Below are 20,513 nucleotides of genomic sequence, written 5' to 3'. Positions count from 1 at the left end.
ATTCCTCACCTTCGTTTTTCTCTTTATTCTTCTCCTTTTAACCTTTTTATTTTGTTCTCTTTCAACTCTCTTTTTTTTAATCTTTTCTATCTTTATCACATCAACACTCTTTTAAATGCTCCTGTCTTCCCTTGAACTACTTTGCTGTTTTTATTTGTTTCTTTTTAATCTTTTAGTTTTTTTTTTTTTTTTTTTTTTTTTTTTTACCATTTAGTCCTTGTTCCAGATGAGAACTTTGACTTACTGGTTTTAGCAGCCTGATTTTTTTTTAAGCTAACAACAAGTCGATCAACAAAGGCAGGCAGGATGTATGGTTGTCAGGAAGGTGCCAATGGGGGTCTCGCCCCCCAGATGGGGATGCAAGTGCTTCCCCTGCCCTCTCGTTCTGGCTCCTTCAGCAGTGGGACTAGAACCACCATCAGGTCTCCATCGCTTTTATGGGATCCTCTCAATAGTCACGGCCCTGCGGGCTGAGGACGAGATTCACAGGCTACAACTGCTCCCTACAGGCCAGTGATGCCCCTGCTGTCTTCTGCTCACTGGGATTCCTGGAAGAATGGGGTTTAACTGTTATATCCTTTCCTGCTCCATGGTGTCCACCACCCAGCCACGGAGCACGTAGCTGGTCAATCGCACTAAAGGGAGGACCTAGGACCGTCGAGTGGGGCCTGGCCGAGCTGCCTCTGGTGGAGAGGCAGGTGGGGCAAGCCTTGTCCCAGCGCCATGGAAGGGCCCAGCGTGGGGTGGCCAGCCCCGCTCCCAGGTTCCATCCGTGGCAGCCTTACTTTATCCGAGGCTCTAAGTTGGGTTGAGCTCCCTTTTTTTGTAGAGAATGACCTCAGCCTGTGGTCCTGACAAACGTATTTGCTTTATTATAAGGAGAAGCTGACCGGAGCGAGAAGTGTCCTCAAAGGGTCTTTGGTGAGAATCCACCAGGCTGCGACAGGGCTGCCTCCCCCAAACGTGGTCCAGCTTGAGCCCCCAAGAGCACTGCTGCATCTCCAGAGGGTGGGTTCTGAGCCTCCGGACGCCCTGGAGGCCCCCGGGAGTGGGCTCTGCTCCGGTCAGTCACAGGAGGCCAAAACCCTGGGTGTGTCGTCCTGCCCGCCCTGAGCTCTGAGGTGCAGAGAGCCTGGGAGCCCCGAGAGCCACTCCTTGCGCTGGAATGATCAGAAGAAGGAGGCGCTCTACACCCCTGGGGAATGGAGAGAGGGGGACAGGGAGAGTGGCCAAGGCCGAGAGACACCATAGAGAGTGGGTACGTGTGTGGGCTCCCAGCACCCGCTGGGCTCTCTGGGTGTGGCCACAGCACTCGCCACAGCTGGGGGGGACAGTGGGAGGGCCTTTTCCCCAGGCACTGAGGTGGCAGAGGTGGACCCTGAGTCCTGCAGAGGGCATGACAACCCTCTTTCCTTCCACCCCGTCACGGTTCCTATTCAGGCCTCAGGAACTTGGGGTGGGTGAGGGTGAGATGCAAACACACGGGTCACTGCAGAAGGGCTGGCCGAGCAGGAAGAGGCTGCTCAGTCACCCCCTGGGGTCTTTGGCCTGTGGCCATGAGCAGAGTTACTCTCTGAGGGCCTTCTGAGGGACCCTAAATGTGTCCACCTTTCTGAAGCTCCACCTCCGCCGTCTTCCAGCCTCCCAGCAGCCTCATAGAGATGTCCAGTCTATAGTCGCTGGGGCGATGGAGGGGTCTTTCTGACCCTGACGGCCAGCCCACCCCCAGGTCAGACAGCCCCTCCCGCAGGGCTGCAGGCTCTTACCAGCACTGTGGTGACGATGAGCGACCTGTTCGTCAGAGAGTCGGTGACGTTAGGGCCCCGGCCTTTGGCGACTTCCGTGATGTTGAGTCCCTCAGAGGGACTCCACACTCCAACCTGGATGGACAGACAGACAGAGAACAGGAGGCTAAGTCCCTAGTCTCTCCATCCTTTCTCCACACACCATCAAGCCCATCGTCTCGTTCATTCTTCATGAGCATCATCGTCGCTAATATGTTTTGAGCTAAGCTTTCTGACAACCCTGCTGCCACCCTCCTTCTCAAAGGAGGCCCCCAAGGTGTTGAGTCTTCTGAATTCTGCCACCTCCCCCTTGCTGGCAAACCCATCACAGCTGGAAGGGAAAATGCAGAGGGAGAAAGTGAAGGTAAAGACAGCCTCAGGGAGCTCAGCCGGGCGCCAGCGTGGGAAGGAGCAGATGCCATGATCAGGGGTCCTGGGTCAGGGCCAGGTCCTACGCCAGGACAGAGTCACTCTGAGCCTGGCTGGGCCTTCCGCCTCCTGGAGAAGACCCTGGACACCCAGCTGTTCACTCACTAGGTCTCACCCCCAGTGCCAGCTCCAGGCCCGGACGCCCTCCAAAGCTTAGGACAGGGCCTGGAGCAAGGGAGATGTTCACCAAGCATTTGTGGAAGGAGAGAGTAAACAGACGATGTGTCACATGCAGGAAGGCAGGCTGGGCAGGAGGCTGGCCTTTGCAGCTGTTTGGGGGCGGGGGGCTGGGGGGTGGAACAGAGTGGATGACCCTCACTGGAGGCTTGGGATGCCCCTGGATTTGAAGGCAGTTTGCTTTGTGGTTTTACTTCTAAACTTGGCAGGTACCCCGGCTACAGCAGCATAATCTCTGTCCCCACAGTGCCCTTGTTGATTTCCGGCCTGAGGCTGGAGGGAGGCAGGGGAAGATCAAGGTTACAAATTGTGCTAAAGCCCTGGGCCTCTCGAAGGTCCTTTTGGACCCAGCTCTGCCCGCACCTCAGCTCCTCTCTCCCGAGGAAGGCTCGGCACGCCCACTCTGTCCTTGGCCCAGTTCACGGGGGCACTCAGGAAACCTAATCAATTAAACAGAGAGGCCGTATGCAAACAGCCCATTAAGAGAGCTGTGCGAAGCAGATAGCAGAGAGACGTGTAATTACGCTCCAGTAATTCTGCCCTAATCCTCCCAAAGCCACCGGCTGGAGCTGGCTGGATCAGCTATGACCTGGCTTAGCAAACAGAAGTGATGATATGAGAGGCCGAGCGCCTGTGTCTGGGGCTCACACTCTCTCCAGGCAGCATCTCTGTCAACGCAGACCCTCCAGAGCAGAGAGGAGAGGAGACAAGCAGACAGCATCAATGAGGCTCTGCTTTCAAGTGGGCCGAGCTCTGCAGGAGGGTCCCCAGCAGCATGCCTGGGTGCAGGAGGTGCTCCCCGAACCTCTGTCTGGAGGCCAAATGAACAGCGGGAAGCCTTGCCCCAGCAAGCATCTATTGAGTTCCGACGGCATGCCCTCCTAGACACCAGGCACCATGGGGACGTGAGAACAGTTAGGACTGAGGGGGACTGGGCCTGCAGAGGCTCTGCCCACAGTCTGGGAGGAGCCTCTGTGGGTGTCTCTGCAGGTCAGCCTCTGTCCAGGCACAGGAGACGGAGCTTTTCTTGAGTATTAGCTATGGTCAATTTGTACGAGTTGCCGGGAGGGCTGTTGGGAGAAGGATGCTGTGGGTGGGCTCAGGTGGCAAGAGTACTCTGAAGATCAGTTACTGATGCCTGCCATGGGCATGGGAGTGGGAAGCGGTGGCATGAGTGCCATTTCATTGCCATCCTTAGAATTTTAGGCTATCCCCAGAGATGGACAGCTGAGAGAGCAAAAATGAGACTACTTGAATGAAAGCTATTCCAGTAGTTCTGCCGGAGGAGGAAGGAGTGCCCCAGCCCTGCGGGCGTTCAAATAGAAGCAGGAAGACTGTTTGATGAGAACTCAGATAGTCTGTACAGGGTCCCACCAACCGGCCCCGAAGATCTCAGGAACAGAGGCCACAGCACCTGTCCTGAAGGGAAGGTGCGGCATGAACGAGTCGCAGAGGAACGGTGAGATTTCCCCAGCCGCCTCTCCCCACACATGGGCCCCACGAGTCTGTGGGAAACTCAGGAGTGAACGGAGGAAGCTTGGCCACAAGGTGCAACCTGGGCAGAGCCAGGTCCGTGCCTGAGGGAACGAACCAGGGAGACAGAGGCCGCTCCTGCCACCAGGGCGATTGCGTGGGCAGAGGCCCTGAGGTGCAGGAGGGAGGGGGCATGACTGGGCCATGGAGGGCAGTGGAGACGAGGCCTGGAGAGGCAAGTGAGGGCATTCCTTGGAGAGGCTTAAAGGCCAGGGCGAGGCGGCTGAAGTTAATGACCTGGCACTGGGGAGCCACGGCAGGTTCAGAGCAGGGTAGAGCTCTGCTTTGGGAAGCTTCATCCGTGTGCATGCTCAGGGTGGCTGGAGGGCTCAGGAGAGGAGAGGTGGGAGGCCAAGAGGGGGTGTTAACATAACCCAAGGAAGAGGCCTGAACCGGGGGGCTGGGGGAGGAGAGTAATCCAGGACTCCTGGAGGCCCATGGGCATCAGGGGCCCCTCCCCTTCCTGGCCTCTGCTCCCTGCATTTCACACACCCCACTCCCAGGGTTGGAGAGGCACCCTGGGGGCTCCCAGGGGCCAGCCTGCTGTGGGAGAGGGTGTGGCTGAGCCCCTGGCTCCCAGGTCCCAGGGGACACTGAGAAGTGGGGGCTAGTCTTAGATCTCTCTTCTCAGCCCAGCAGCCTGACTCTGACAGACTACGCTGAGGGTTCCAGGGGTGGTTACTGGCCTCATTACAAATATTTCTCTGGAAGCCAGATGGGAGGCCCCAGAAGCATAGAGGCCTTAGAAGCCTAGAGCGGGGAGTTCAGAAAGCATGCGCTTCAACCTCTCTCCAAGGGTAAGAGTCTCCAGCCTCCCAGACAAGCAATCGCTTTGTTCAAACTTTGCTTGAATGCCTCCAGTGACAAGGAGCTCACTACACCCCAGGCAGGTACCCGCTGGTTGTTAGAAAGTTTCTCTTACCCAAGGACACGTCTGTCCCTCTGCCCCATGACAGCCCTGTAGGGACTTAGAGACGGTCCGTCTGCCCCATGAGCCTTTCACTACTTTTCCCGGTGAAGCATCCCCGATGGCCGTTGCTGCAGGGTGACGGTTTGGGTGTCTGCTGTGGCCAGGCCACTGGTTCTGCACTCTCCATTCTGACCAGGGGTCCGCGTTCTCTGAAGGGCTAAGGCACGGGCCAGACTGGATCATGTCGAGCCCCAAGGGGGCAGCTGGACTGGGGGCATTGTAGGGAATTCCACAGCTGGGGTCCATCGTAGGGAATTTAGGGAGCCTGCCCCTCTGCCCGCCCTCCCGCTCTTGAGCCCACGCACCTTCTCCAGGCCATCCTCCTTCAGGCTGATGATGTCCAGATCGAAATCGGTCCGTAAGCCACTGGTTTTGTTGAAAACAATCCGTCCAGTTAATCCTTCCCATTGAGCCTGCCGGAGGAAAGAGGGCAGAGCGGCAATTCCTCGGGCTCATAAATCATCATTCGGTACAACCGTACAATGCTTCATTTTAATTACTCCTTGCACTGATACTGCTCCCCCAAGACCATGATTAATTAATAATCACCTCCATCATTGCTCGGGCTGTGGTGCGAGCCAGCGATTTCCATAAATTCTATTATGCTCTTTAGCCAGCTTTACACTTGCACCTTCTCATGTACAACATCGATCTTGGACGCGCTCAGATGAGCCCCCACGTCGAAGCCGTGAGAAGGGGGAGCCCACCCGGGTCAGGTCCCCCAAGAGGGGCAAGGCAGCAGGCGGGCAGAGCTGGGGCAGGTGAGACCCACTGAGGGCAGAAAGCCAAGGGGCCAAGCTGGCAGTGGCTATAAACCCAGACTCTTGGGGTAGCCCCCATAGAGCCAAGGATACACAGAGGGTCCCCCATCACCCCCAGCCCTAGCTCCGTGCACCTCATAGTTCAGAACTCTGGGGTCAGAATGCCGGTTCAACCATAGTTAGCTGTGCGACCTTGGGGATTTCATTTAACATTTCTGCCTCAGTTTTCTCATCTAGAAAATGGAACTAATAATAGTGCCCATCTTACCAAAATGCTATGAGAATGAAATGAGGTAAGTCTCATAAAATACTTAGAACAGTGCCTGGTACAACCTGAGCCCTGAATAAATAGGAGCTTTTGTTACTTTTTATTTTTTACTTTTGGTGAAGAAGATGGGCCCTGAGCTAACATCTGTGCCAATCTTCCTCTATTTTGTATGTGGGACGCTGCCACAGCATGGCTCGATGATCAGTGTGCAGGTCCGTGCCTGGGAGCTGAATCCTCGGACCCCAGGCTACCGAACTGGAGCAGGTGAACTTAACCACTATGCCACCGAGCCAGCCTCAGCTTTTGTTATTTTTTTATCGTCGTTAGCATCATGAACACAGAGAAAGAGGCAGGCAAAGAGTCAGAGAAGATTCATGACCCAAAGCGAGAAGAGCTTCATCTTCCAGGTCAGAGGTTGGCAGACTCCGCTGGCGGCTCAAACGGGCTGCTGCCTGATTTAGGAAATGGTCTCTTAGATCACAGCCGTGCCCAGGTGTGTTATGTTGTCTGGCTGCCTCTGCACCGCATCTGGGGAGCTGAATGGTTGCAAAGGAGGGTAGTCTGGCCCGCCAAGCCCCAAATATTTCCTCTCTGGCCATTTACAGAAAAAGTTTGCCGACTCCCGTTCTAGGTAATCTCTCCTCCGAGGGTCTGGAGCATTAACTCTACTCGCCACCACTCACGTCCTGCAACCACCGCAGTGGCCTCAGGAGGCGGGCCAGCGAGGGTCATGGTCCCCATTTGACAGAGGAGGAAGGAGGCGCGGAGGGGGTCCCCAAGCTCTCAGAGAGAATGAGGCAGAGCCAAACTGCAGCTCGGGGTCCCAGGACCCCAGCCCTCAGGCTCTGGCTGCTTCCCTCCTCTCCTACCTCCTGGGAATCAGGAGGCAGCCGCCTCACAGGAAAACAGCCAAAAGCTGGGGCTCTCTGTGTCTGCGAGAGGAACAGACCCGCACGTCCCAGAGTCCTGGGGACCCTAGGATGGCTGGGGGCTCACAGCCCGACTGGACCAGAGTGGGTAGGGGAGGGCGCAGAGTGTGTGGGTCTGAGTGTCGGAGTCCATGCTTTGCCACGTTCGGTTTCTAATCCCACGGGGGCCGTGGTCCTTGCAGGTTCTGAAGAAGGCTCCTGGCCTCTCCCTTACTGAACGTCCGCAGCTCCATCCCTGCTTACATTCACAATGTGACCCACAAGTTCATGGATCCCCAGAGGCCTATCTGCAGATCCCAAACTAAGACCCCCAGGGATCTCCAAGCGCTTGGGCAGCTCAAGGGCCCTGTAGGTCTTCTGGATCAAGGCACTGGGGCAAATGGGTACGCTAGCTCAGGCCGAGGGGCAGCGCCTGGGAGGCTGGAAACAAAGGGAGGGAGAAGGTGGGCTTTTGCACAAGGGGTCTAACCTCTAGGCTTCAGGGAGGGGAAAACTACCTACTCCTCGGGGTCAAAAAAGGTATGTAAAAGCTTAGCCCAGGGCCTGGGATACACAATCCCCACTAAGTGGCGCACACTATGACTTCTCCTTTGTTGCTTCCCTCCCGGGAGCTTCCTTGGGTCAGGGCTGACCTTTGGCTGCAGGAGCAGGGCTGTCACGGGGGCCAAGGCCCAAAGCCTCAGTAGAAACCCTGTCACAGCGGGCTCCTCTTCCCTGCGTGGGCTCATGTAGGTGTCATCGCGATCCTGCCAGCTGGTGTCATCACTGCCCCCGTTTTGCAGTCATGGACTCTGAGGCCCAAAGAGGGGTTGAGCCACGAGGGTCCAAGTAAGGGTGGCGCAGGACAGAGTCCTCTCTGCAGGAGCAGAGCTGAAGAGCTTGGGGTCACGGTACCCAAGTGGAGTGGGGAGATTCATGGAGCCCGAGGAGCTGGAGGCGGGGTTTGGGGATGGAGAGAAAAAGATGCGTCAGAGAAGGTGAAGACCGCTGTTTAGGACTTCACAGGGCGGCTCAGCTCCCCTGAGGCTGGCTCTCCAGTTCCTTTGCCTTCCCCTCCTCTGCGGCCCCCACACCCTCGGCTGTCTCCCGGCCCCCAGGGGAAATCACAGCTCGTGCCTTCAGACCTGCGCTCTGAGGCGAGGCTTTCTCCTCGTCAGCTACAGAGGAATTAAATGCCAGCAGGTGCGCGGCCTGTCTGTGGGCGGGTGGGCCGGGGCAGGGCCAGGGCAGGGAGCTGCCGGCAGCTCCTCCTCGTGACATTTTCCGGCCGCCCGCCCCTTCCAGCCGCTGCTGAGGACTCGCTAAATGAAAGATGCTTCACACGCTCTGAACTCCGGCCTGGTATTTTCCGGCTCCTCTCAGAAATGCCAAGTCTTTAAAATGATTTACTGTCACACAGTCAAGAGGGGGAGATGGGCAACTCGGAAACGGTTCGAGGGAGTCTGTGTGCCGGGCTCGGGCGGGGCACGTGGGTCCTGGTGGCGGCCAGCTGCGGGTCTGTGGGCAAGCCATGTGGCTGCTCTGGGCCTCGGTCTCCAGGCCCTAAAATGGAGGGAAGATGAAGGTGTTTCGGAAAGGTCTCTAAAGAAGTGTGAGCGGTGAGGGCCATTCACTGGGCCAGGGGCCTGGAAACAGGAGGGCCGGGTACACCAACACGCGTCGGTCAGGCCTGGGAGGGAGAAGGGGGCTCCCCCCCATTTTTTTTAACGTATACTTTTTACTGAGGAAGAGTGGCCCTGAGCTAACATCTCTTGCCAATCTTCCTCTTTTTTCTTTTCTCCCCAAAGCCCCAGTACCTAGCTGTGTATCCTAGCTGTAAGTCCCATCTTCTATGTGGGATGCCACCACAGCATGGCTTGATGAGCAGTGTGTAGGTCTGTGCCCAGGATCCGAACCGGTGGACCTTGGGCCACAGAAGTGGAGCACGTGAACCTAACCACAATGCCACCGGGCTGGCCCCAAGGGGCTCCTCTTTCTATGGCGTGGGCAGTGATGAATCTGTTCCCCTCAGGGCTTCATGGCCAAGCCTCAAGCATTCCACGGGGTGAGGGGTGAAGGGGGTGGCGGTCCCTGAAGCTATGTGGTCTGGAGATCCTCTTTAGCTGGAAACCCACCACGGAGCAAGAAGCCATGGTGATGACAGTTATGAGGATAGAAATAACAGTAAGTGATAGCAGCCAATCTGTTCAGCTCCTGCTCTGGGCCAGGCGCTGTCCTCGGGGCTTCACACATATCATCACACACTTATCCCTATGACCCCAGCATTATCTCCATTGTACAGAGGAGGACCTGAGGCACAGAGAGGTTCAGCAGCTTGCCTAAGGTCACACAGCTAAAAAGTGAGTGAGCTTCAAAGCCACTTTTTTCTGGCTCCTAAGGGTCCCAGGGTTGTGGCCTGGGTCACCGAGACCCTCCCACTGGCCTCTGGCTACAAAGTTGGAGGCTTGCCAAGGAAGGAGGCTAGGAGTCAGGCCTCAGAGCTCCCTGAGAATCAGCTGATGATCGCCCAGGCCAGCCAGGCCTTGCTCAGGGCATCGAACAAACAGACTTCCGCTGCGGTTTCGGGACGTTGGATGAGAAGGGACCATCATGGTTCTCTTACACCCAAACATCTGATCCTGCAGTCCCTTCTGGGGGCGAGGGGGCTGGTGCCAGGGACTTCACTGCTCCCTCACAAGGACGATGAGACAGTTTGCCAGGTGAGAAACTGACGCGCAGAGATGTCCAGGAACTTGTCTAAAGCCACACAGCCGGGAAGAGGGAGAGACAACCTCTGAAGGCATGTGTGTCAAACCCTAAAGCTCATGTCCCACCCATATTCCTTTTAGTGTCGTTCCGAAACGCAGGGGGAGCTGGCGCTGGCCTCATCCTGAGCAGCACGGTGAACTCGGGACCTCCCGGAAGGCTGCTGGTCCGCGGAGCATGTGCTGGCGGTTTCTCTGTTGTCTGCCCTCCCAGCTCTGCCTCCCTCGGTGTGTGGGGCTGCGCTCATTAACGTGATGACCTGCTGGAGGCCTGCTGCCCTCCCCGGGCCGGCAGCTCTGTAGCGAGGGCTCATCTGTTTCAGCCCCACTGGATCCCTAGTGCCAGCTCAGTGCCTGGCACCCAGCAGGCGCCCACAAATATGCTGGATACACGAGTGAACCCCCGAGGCAGGCGGCTTCACGGTGCTGCTGCCGAGAGAGATGGTCTGGGCAGAACCCTCCCAGAGGGCTTCCCCCAGCTGCACGCCATGTTGCCCTAGACAGGGCCACTCCCTCAGATCCAGGATGACCCTGCCCAGGTCTCGACCCCCCGAGCCGCCCTTGTCTACCATTGACTGGGGTTTGACGCTGCCTGGGCCCTGGGCGAGGTGCTCGGCACATGGATTTCCATTCTGTCTTCCCTTCACCCCTTTGAGGCAGGTGCTCTTGCTACGTCCATTTTACAGATGAGGAAACTGAGGATCGAAGAGCTTGTCATCTCACCCAGAGTCACACAGCCAGGGGTGATGGAGCCAGGATGCAGGCCCGGGCCTCAGCTTCCCCCATCTGTACAACGGAAACAATCAACCGCTGTCCCCAGCTTACAAGGACCACGGTGATGGGGAGTCCTTGACACTGAAAGTCGACCCTGGCTGTTTCCATGGCCATCTTCTCGGCAGCAGGACGGCTTTCATGCTCTCTGCTTCCTCTGAATCAGCTCCTGGGTGGGACGTCTCCACAGCTGCCATGGCGCCAGGAGAGCCGGGTCCCAGGAGGGACCCCGGCCGAGAAGGTGGCCGATGGGCCCATAACGTGAAGGGGAGTTTGTGGGGCTGATTATTATTGACGGAGCCTCCTCTGTCCCCTGCACGGCACTAGGCACTTTCCACGTGCTGTCATTTCATCTTCACAGCCTCCCTGAGAGGTGGGCATGCGTGGATCCCTTTTTACAGATGGGGCAATCAAGGCTCAGCAAGCTTCTCTAGCTTGCCTGAGGTCACACAGCTGGGGACAAAGACCCTCATCTGTTGTCCTTTAAAGCCCATGCTCATCCTGCTGGCAATGCTGGCCCTGCACTGAGCACCTGATGCACCAGGAACTTAGCCCCTCAAGCACCCTGTAAGACTGGTCCTGCTGAGCCCATTTTCAGCCAGGGAAACTGAGGCTCAGAGAAGGGAGGCAACTTGCCCAAGCTCATGTGGATTGGAAACCGATTCTGTCTGACCCCCAAACCTCGGCCTTTGACCTCTCTGCAGCTCTGCAGCACCAGCGGTCCCTGGGAAGATGGCCCCGGTGGGGGACGGGGTCGGGGGGCACTCACCTCCTTGATGAAGTTCATGAAGCGGCCGCCGAAGCGCCAGGCCTTGTGGCGGTGGCACTGCAGGGAGTTCACGGTCATCTGGGGCGCCCGCTGGTAGCACACGGACACGATGTGGACGGCGTCGTACAGCAGGGCCGCGTCGGTCTGGAGGGGAGGCCCAGGGCCTGCCTGAGAGGGGCCCCTGAACCCCGAAAGTCCTCGGCCCACCCTGCCCGGTCCTCAGTCCCCTCCCCCGCCATAGGCACTGGGTCGTGGTGAGGCAAAGGCCCTGAGACCCCAGACGTGACCCCGTCTCGGCCCCCAGGTGGGGCCAGGCTTGTGTTGACTCTGCTGCTTTGCAGACACTCACTCCCGCCCTGCAGCTCAGACCTTCTCCTGCCAGTCTCTCCACCCCATCCCATTGTCCCTGCTGCTGCCTAGGCCCCGCCCACACCTTCTCCTTTCCTGCTTCCCCAGCCTTCTGCCGGTCACAGCCGAAAGTCCTTGTGCCCCAGACCCACTGGTCCTTCTCCCCGCTCTCTGTAACCATCCGTTTATATGCCTGTACCCCCACCCTTGGGGTGAGACTGCATCTGGTTCCTTCGTGTCCCTGGCTCCTAGCCCAATGTCTGGCTGACATACGGCAGGTCTTAAGAAGGGAAGTCATGGGAGGGAAGAAAGAAATTGGGAGGAAGGAAGAAAGAAGGAAGGTAAGGAGGGAAGGAAGGAATGAAGAGAGGGCGAGAGGGAGGAGAGAAGAAAAGGAGGGAAGGGAGGGAGGAGAGGAACCCAGTTTGGCCCACCGGCCGCCATACCATCATCACTCCGTCCAACAGGCCAGACTCTGCGCGGGGAGCCGCCTGCAGCCGCTCCATGGACCACTTCTCCACGATGGCCGAGACGTGGGGGCTGTCCACGTTGAGGATCCGGAACCCCGTCAGGTTCACCCCTGAGTAGCGGTAGGGCTCCAGGTCTAATGCGTAAAGATCCTTGACAGGGAGAGGGTCGTGTAAATACAGTGGCGGCCCTGCCGTGAGCTCCAGCCCGCACCTCCCACGGCCCCCGAGCCCGGGGCTGCAGCGCCCTGTGGGAAGTGAGCCTCAGCGGGACGGAGCACCCACGGGAGCACTGGACTTGGAGTCCACTTGGAGCACCCTCCGCCTGGTGGCTGGCCCCGCGTCCTCACGGCCGGACCTCGGGCAAGTCGTTTAGCCTGTTTCTTCATCTACAAAATGGGGATCATGCCGCCTCTGTGGGACCTGGTGAAGCAGTTCAGCCTGGGACATCGAAGGAGCTTGATAATCGTCATAATGGTCATTTCCTCGAATGGGGGAGGAAATGGCGCTGGGTCTGGGCATCTCCAAGTTACCCAAACGGAGGGAGACAGAGGGAGTATTTTATTTCCTCAAAGAGAGCATTTTAAAACAGTCTTTTCGGCCTGGGACTCAAGGAGCACTACTGCCCTCTTCTCTCCCCTCGTCCCCCACGTCACAAGCCAGCCTCCTCACCCTCTGCTCCTAGGAGCAGCTGAGCAGCCGTCAGCCTGCCCGTCCACGGCCGGGTCATGTCCAGTCTGGTGCAATGGGCAGGCCCCAGCCTGAGGGCCAGGAAAACAGGTCTTCATGCATAGGGCAGTCCAGGCTTAGCCCTTTCCTGCAGCTCCAGCTCCGGGCAAGGTGGGCCGGTGAGGGAAGGAGGCCAAGGGGCAGGGGTGGGGGACACAGAAGGAGAAGCCAGGTGCTGAGCGGAGAAGAGATGGTGGGTGGCAGCACGAGGAGCAGAGCGGAGATCCGTCCTGTTAAGAAAACCTACCCCAACTTGGAAATAAGGCAGAAGGAGAGCAGCACGTCCTTTCAATGTCACATGGAAACCCGGTTCACCAGGCCTGCCCAGGATTGTGAAATTCCGGGAGAACGCGCCTGGGTCTGACTTCAGTGTCTGCTACGGGTTAAAGGCCCAGACTCAGGGTTCACTAGTAGATTTTTACCCGTAGAAGAGATAATCCCCAAGGTTGTGGTTTTATTGCCCTGTAGGACATTAATCCATTTTGTATCTAACCTAGCGGTCTTATTCTGTACTTTTTTCCCCAAAATAAATACTCAATCCCTCAAAAACTCTTTGAGCCGGCATTGACATCCTACTGGCTCCCTTATAAAGGAGTTGAGTCCATCTTGGACACATGTTCATTCTATATTTGCATAAGCCATGTTTTTTATGTTTTGAAAAAACATATTATAGTGACGTAGATTAGCCTCATCCCACTAGTGGGGAAACTGAGTCTTAAGGTCATTGTCTGAGCTCCTCATCTGCTGTGTATTCTTCTCCACATTCTCCCCTCACCAAGCTGCCTTCCACCCTGCTCCCCCGTCCGTCTCTTTCCTGGGTCCCTAGATTCAGTCACTCCATCCCGTGCTGGGAGAGAAGGTCTGTGGACACTGTGCTTGTCTCTCTATGGCTGCAGCCATCAGGAGGGACATCCATCCCCATCACAGTCCCAGCTTGGTTAAATGGATGCTGGCTCATGCAGCGCACAGAGCAGCTATTTCACACGGCGCTGGCTTCCTCTGCTCTCTGAGATGTTCCCAGTTCATGTCAAAAGCCTCCTTTTCCTCCTGCACCCCCAAAATGGCCTCCTTCTGGAATGCACTGTTTCCTCTTGGAAGGTTTAGGGAGTAGGGGAGAGGCTTGACGCAGACTGGAGCCCAGGTAGGAAAGCTTAGTCCCAGCCCTGACCCCCGAAATCCGGCCCTGATTCTACGCCAGGATTTGAGACGGGGAAGGGGCTGGGTGGGAGCAGAAAGCAGGGTCTTCAGTAGATGGCGGGGTCCCCACTGAGATGGCCAGAGGATGTCTATATGGCCCCCGTCTCAGGGGCAGTGGGGGTGGGCGCTTTGCTCAGCCCCACGTGTGGAGTATATTGTCTATGAAGCAGGTACGTAATGGTGCTCTCTTTTTACAGATGAGGGAACAGGGTCAAGAGGGTGAGATCACCTTGCCTAAGGTCGTAAAGCTCATGAGAGGCAGAGCTGAATTTGTCCCCAGGTCTGTGTGGATGGTGGCTGGAGCTGGCTCGCATTGACTTGTGAGAGCTCATCGTTAGCAGTTCCTGCTGACTCTGTTGTCCGTAATGTCACCTTGGCAGCTTGACTCTGGCCACGGTGGGAGGATTTACACCACGGAAATGGGTAAGCACCACACATCCGGGGTTTTTCCCTCCTTTTGGAGAGCTGGTTGTACACCATCATCTGTCTTCTTCAGAAGCCCCTGTGCTCTGTATCTCATTGGTTGTCAAACACAAGATATGCATTGGAATTGTCTTTGGAGCTTTTTTGGAAAGTATAGACCACAGAGAGTCTGGGGTGGGGCCTGGTGAAGCTGTCTTGAGAAGCCAGTAATCTGAGCTATTATTCCTGATGGGGAAACACACAGAGCGGGGTCTGGGCTTAGACCGGTGTACCTGTGGAATCAGAGAGGAGCAGAAAGGGGGCAGGACGCACCCAGAGAGAGGCCTCTCTTCCGACGGCTCCTCCCTGAGTACAGCGCATGGAGGCAGCTGCAGGCAATGGCAAGGAGCATAGACCATGAGGCCAGGCCATCTGGGTTCAAGTGTCACCCACTCCCCTTACCGTAGTTGCCTCATCTGCAAAATGGGGCTGAATAACACCTACCACATAGGGTGTTATGAGGAAGAAATGAGTTAAGAGACGTACTTAGAACATGTCTGGTGCATGTGGACATTCTGTAAGAGTTTGATCAGTATTCATATTCTGCCTTCTCTGGTAGCAGGGGTGACAGCCATGGGATACAGCCCCCAGGGGCATGACTGGGTTATGGGAGGAGAGGAGCAGACAGGAGCTGGGTCCTTCCTGCCTCGCCCCTCTTGGCCATAGAAAAACAATCACGATGAGCTCCCATTTACCGTGCGCCTGTAAACCCCAGAACAGCAGCCCCTGTTCTCAGTGCCTTATGTGTGTGAACTCAATTCACATTTCCATCTTGCAGGGAGGGTGCTGTTATCCCCCATTTTAGAGGAAGGAACAAGTCACAGAGAGATTAGGGTTTTGCTCAAAGTTTCACAGCTGGGGAGTAATGGCTCAGACCCCCTGCCCTAGGCTGATCATGCTCCCCCAGCCCCCAGTCACGCCCCCCAGACATCACCATCGCCCTCCACGCAGCATGCAGAGGGGTCTTTCTGAATGGTAAATGCAGCCTTCTCACCTCCTGCTTAACACAGTTCAGAGGTTCCTTATCGCCTTCTCAGAGGAAAGCGCAAATTCCTTAGTGGAGTTTACAGAGCTCTCCACCCCTCCGGGCTCACCCTCCTTCCAAGCCCCTCCCATTTTTCACCCCAGAAACACCAAACTACTTTTGTCCCCCTTTCCCATTCCTTGCTGGCCCCTGGCCCTGTCACACATCTTCTCACCCTGGACCAGCACCTTTGTGCGAGTTCTAACCCGGGCTGGAATGCTGTCTTCTTGGCCCTTCTTGGGTGGGCTATTTTCTGAGATTCAGCTCAAGTGTCACCTCTTCCCAGAAGCCTCCCCTGACTACTCTTCCACACATGCACGACAGGGTGGGTCAGGGGCGCTTCTGCTCTTCTCCTGGGACCTCTGGGACATCACCCCACTGGTAACAACGGTCTATGTCTGCATCTGGCTCCTCTAGGAGCCCCTGAGCCACAAACTCCTGTCACCCCAAGTGGAAAGAAGGGTCAGCCAGCTGAGCAGCTCTCTGGGACACCGAAACATTACTGGGAAGAGTCTGAGATGGAGAGACTAGTATTTCATGGCCTCCTCTCAGGGGGAGCTCTCCATGGGGCTGGTTTGGTAAATGGCCCAGGGTGGAGGATGAGGCCCTCAAGGGGACTGCTGCAGGAACCAGAGATCTTACCACTTCTGAAGGAGGTGAGTCTGGGGAGATGGAGGGAGTCTTTTGTTTTGCAAAGTGGTACACGCAAGTTGGGGCCAGAGCAGGACTGCTGGGGCCAAGGGAGAGAAGCTGAGCTCTGCCCCCAGGGGGCGCCCTCCTCACCTGCACCTGCATAAGACTCAGCCTCTTCTCCAAATTGGTGTTGACCTAATACCTAGGGCTTGCAAGATGCCAAAGCATTAGGCTGCCTAGGGCCTCCGTGACTCGGTTTACCCTCCTGTAGGACCAGAGGTCAACCAGACTCAGTGAGAAGAGTGACACCCCTGGTGTCAGTGGGGTTGGGTGCTGGTACCCAAGCCCTTCCAGTCTCCTGATGCAGCATGTGGTCTGTTGACACTTACACAGTGGCTGTAGCCAATCACAGCCTGGGAGGTGGCAGGATGGGGTGACCGTGCCGAGCTCCCCTTCCTCTCTACTGCCTCAAGCCTGGGCTCAGCTGCAAAGCGTTATAGGGCTTGTGGCCCCGAGTGCGCCATCCCTGGGAAAGGAGGGCGGCAACAACAGGGAGCTAGTAAAAAGTCCTCTTTGTCCAGCTCTGATTTGTTTATCCCACTGCCCTGGGCTGAGACCCCAAGTGCTGTACACGGTGAACTGTGTGCAACCTTGCCGCTTGGCAAAAAGTTGCTGTTCTCGATGCCAAATGTTGACACACTGAATTCAGTATCGGCGAGGGACCTTTTAGAAACATTCAGCATAACATAATAGACTAATTCATTAGCACCCCATGGGTCTGACTGGGTAGAAGCTGAAGCTCGGAAAACATCGCCTTAAGGAATGACAGATGAAAATATCTTTCCCATGATATAACTGTTACTGCTGGGAAGTGGCATTAATTGTGATTGCTTATCTATTAATTTATTATAATTCCTTTTTCACCTCCAGGCTTTTACGTACACATGACATGTACGGGGCCCAGCTGGGGCTGATTAACGCGGGGTTATCTGGGAATGGCTCAAAGCTGGCTGCAACCGATAATGGCAGCTGGAGTAATTAAAATGTCTTCTGCGTGGGAGAAGCAAGTTGGGAGAGTTTTTTAGAGGTGAAGAGTTGGCAATGTGGGTTTCCTAAAGGGAAGGAGAGAAATGCCGAATGCCACTGCCCTCCCAAATACAGCCAGAACTGACCAATGGGCAGAGAGAGGCAGAATCACGAGGTAGAGGCCTTAGCCAATCCTCCTGGAAGGGGGATCCTGGAGATGGAGCTGGAAGCAGGACTGGGGCTGAGGGCGAGGACCCGGGGGACACAGCGGATGTCCTGGCATGTGGGGAGCTTCTGGAAAATACCGTGGTAGCCCCCACACACATACACACACTCCCCTGCAGAACTGTGCATAGTCCAGGCCTGTGCCTCCCTGCAAGGATGCGCTCTCCCTGACTCTCAGAGGGGCTTGGGGAGGAAGGGCAATAGGTTGGAAGAGCCATGGGCAGGACCAGAAGTCAGGAGCCAAGGTCTCCATCACTGATGTGCTGTGAGACTCTGGGAGGGTCATTCAACCTCTCTGGTCCCAGGTTTCCCTGTCAATCAACAGTGAGTGCAAACACTGCCCTGTGAAGAGGAAAACCAGTGAGGTGGAGAAAGGTCTTTCGAACCTGTGGAGTGTGGGCCCAGCTGGGATTTGTGCAGGCTCCGATCTCCCCATTAGTGTCAATCACCACGCCTGGACCACCATGGCCTGTGCAATTGGAGCCGGCCACAGGAAGCCAGGCACCACTTCATGCAGGCCGTCAGCGTGACAGGAGTGAGCAGAGGTGTCGGAGCCAGACAGCTCCCAGCCAGCAAAAATCCCTGTGCTGCCACTTTCTTGCCGAGTGAGCTCTCGGAGCCTCAGTTTCTCCTTTTCCGTAAAACTGGGAGAGTCATAGCTCCTTTGGAGAGTTGTTCTGAGGTTTGGATGAGATGGGGAATGCCGAGTACAGAGAAAACATAGGCAGGAGTCCCTTAATTAGCCGATTTAACCCCCACATAGTTCTAAATGCCAAGCCCTTTTCTAAGCGCTTTACTGACGTCGACACATTTGATGCTCCGCGTAACAACCCTGTGACTACTATCACTGCGGCCATGTTATAGAAAGGGAAATGAGGCACAGAGAGGCGGGCAACCTGCCCCAGAAGTGGAAGAACCTCAATTCTAACTTGGGCACAGGGACGCCAGAGTCCGTGCTCTCAACTGTTGCGATGATGAGGATGTTGATAACTTCACTGACAACTTTCTCCTTGGTATCGTAGTCATTCGTTCGTTCATTCATTCAGGCATCAATTTGCACCCACCGTGTGCCAGGCGCTCTCTGGGCCCTGGAGACAGAGAGGTGAGCCGGGCACTGGATCCTCATGCACACGAAGGCAGCCTGCCTGCCGGGGGCTTTGTGTTAGATACGACTCTGAACACCCCCTCCCACCTGAGTGTCTATTCAGCCCCTGGGACCTTGGGAGGCTTTGCACGTGGCTGCTGGAGGAGTGAGTAAATGAACAATCAGATTAGGAAATGAAGAAGTAAGAGGGTGGACACTGTCTGGGGCTAGCGGAATGCCCCCGGGTGCTAGGATCCCGCCCTGCGCCTCCCTTCAAGACCTCCGACCTTGACTCCAGGTGGGCAGTGGCATTAATGTGGAGGGCACTGGGGTCACTAGGGGTCACCTTGTCCAGAGTCTTGTCTGGAAGGTGGGGCCAGGCCGCAGGGCTGAGTGTCCAAAGCTTCAGGCCCTGAGTTCCCTGAGGGGACACCCCCTCTGGCCTTGGAATGGGGCATGAGCCTGGTGGAGAAGCTTGTCACTGAATACTTGGAGCTAGGATTGGGAACAAGGCCCAGAGAGGGCTTAACCACAAGCCCCGTGTAGACAGAGTGGGCAAGGGTCAATACTCAGGGTGGCAGAATGAGATGTAGGCAGTTAGTTCCTCCCGTTTCTGAAGGAGCCTCCCAAGGCCCCAGGTCCTTCTGCTTGGTGGCCATGTCTGGATTCCACTGGCCCACTGTACTCTGCCTCCCACCGCCAGACCTCAGTGGATTGGCCAAGGAGCAGTCACCTGTCCCAAGGGTGGTTTCACCAATCTGGTCGGTGACCCAGCCCCTACCCTGGGGACATTTGAAAATGTGAAGTGGCATTTATTTGTCACTAAGCCTGGAAATTAGTGAGCGGAGGAAGGGATGCTAAACATTCCATGAAGGGCAGAACATTCTGGAATGATGAACTGTCCAGCACCAAATGCCTATAGGGTGCCCTGTTGAGAAATACAGACTGGTGCTTGGCCAGTCAGCAGCCAGATCTGGGGAAGGTGGGTGAAAACTCAGAGAAAGAGTGACAGGAGGTGGCAGAGGCAGGATGGACCGTCAGTTGGGACGTGACGAGCCGGGGCAGCTGTGATGCGCTGAGGTTTCCAGGGAACAGAGGCTCTGAGGAAGAAGCAGAGGCCAGGACGAGGGGGAGGCAGCAAGGGTACAGAGAGGAGGATGGAAGAGAATGGCTGAGTCCCAGTGCAGACGGTTGGGACCATCACCCTCGTGACATCCAGAGTCACTTTGGATCCAGAACCACCCCCCCATGTCCGCTCTGTGGCCTGGTGGTTCATTCTCGAACCCCTAATGACTTGAGGTTATTTGAGTGAGTTCTGCTCCTGAAAACCAAAAAGGCCAAATGAGGGATCACAAGTACTTGTTCCCATTTTATAGACAAGGAAACTGAGGCCCAGGGAGGTTAAGCAATATGCCCGCGTGCACGGCTAAGAGGTGGCGGGGCCAGGACTCTCATCCCTGTCCGTGCGTCCGAGGCCTGCCCTCCTCTCGCTGTGCTGAGAGGCCCGTGGAGGCGGGTGGGCGCGGCTGCAGGTGGCCCACAGCGGGCCTGGGAGATCTGCCTCCTCGTGCAGTGGCCCCTTGTCCCTCCCCTGCACTTCACTCTCCTGGACTCCAGGACTTTGTCACAGCAACTCAGAGCAGCAAGGACTCAGGGAGGTGGGCCAGCAGGATGGAAGCGTGAGAACGTGCTGAGCTCCTGACCCAGGGCTCGCTGGGAGCCCCGGGGCCCAGAAGCTGGTCACAGGCCCTGAGGAGCCCAGGGTGGGATGGGATGGACTGCCATCCGGGGACAGGGCCTTGGGCCCCTCGAATGGGCCCCACCCCACCTCCCCAGCCTTGCTCTTCTGCCCTGCTCCCAGCTCCAAACAGAGGAGGAATATCGGGCATCTGGCGGCCTCATCCTCCAGCCTCCAATGACTTTCCAGGATACAGGGTGGCAGGGAGAAGCCAGCTTGGGTAGGCAGAAATCCAGAAGTGACATAGGGACAGAAGGTGCCTCGTCTCAGTCACCAGCTTCCAGGACCCCTTTCTCCCAACCAGGCTCCTGCCAGTCCCCAGGTCTGAGCTCTGGATCAGGAGAATGTGCAGGGTGGCCCCGGAGCTGCCACTGGCACAGGGCGCCGTGGGTGGGGGTGGAGGGAGGGTGACAAGCAGGAGTGTGCTGGTAAATGCTTCATAACC

General features: G+C 56.6%; 1 protein-coding gene across 4 annotated transcripts in view; it reads right to left on the bottom strand.

Annotated features, from left to right (window-relative positions):
- GRIK3 (glutamate ionotropic receptor kainate type subunit 3) overlaps positions 1-20,513 on the bottom strand; it is a 215,776-nt gene that overhangs the window by 46,551 nt on the left and 148,712 nt on the right. For 2 of the 4 annotated variants that reach the window (XM_070594328.1, XM_070594317.1), the window contains exons 6-9: positions 11,930-12,103; positions 11,136-11,279; positions 5,199-5,306; positions 1,767-1,880 (exon numbers count right to left, since the gene is read on the bottom strand). In XM_070594328.1, coding sequence (XP_070450429.1) covers positions 1,767-1,880; positions 5,199-5,306; positions 11,136-11,279; positions 11,930-12,103 — 540 coding nt within the window. Of the gene's footprint in view, positions 1-62; positions 1,196-1,766; positions 1,881-5,198; positions 5,307-11,135; positions 11,280-11,929; positions 12,104-20,513 lie in introns of those variants that run through there. The other 2 variants (XM_070594339.1, XM_070594350.1) reach the window with 2 other exon arrangements.

Source organism: Equus przewalskii, chromosome 2, assembly GCF_037783145.1.
Source record: "Equus przewalskii isolate Varuska chromosome 2, EquPr2, whole genome shotgun sequence".
Classification (NCBI taxonomy): domain Eukaryota; kingdom Metazoa; phylum Chordata; class Mammalia; order Perissodactyla; family Equidae; genus Equus; species Equus przewalskii.
Note: the sequence above shows the minus strand (reverse complement) of the source record. Positions and strands in the feature narration are given on the sequence as shown.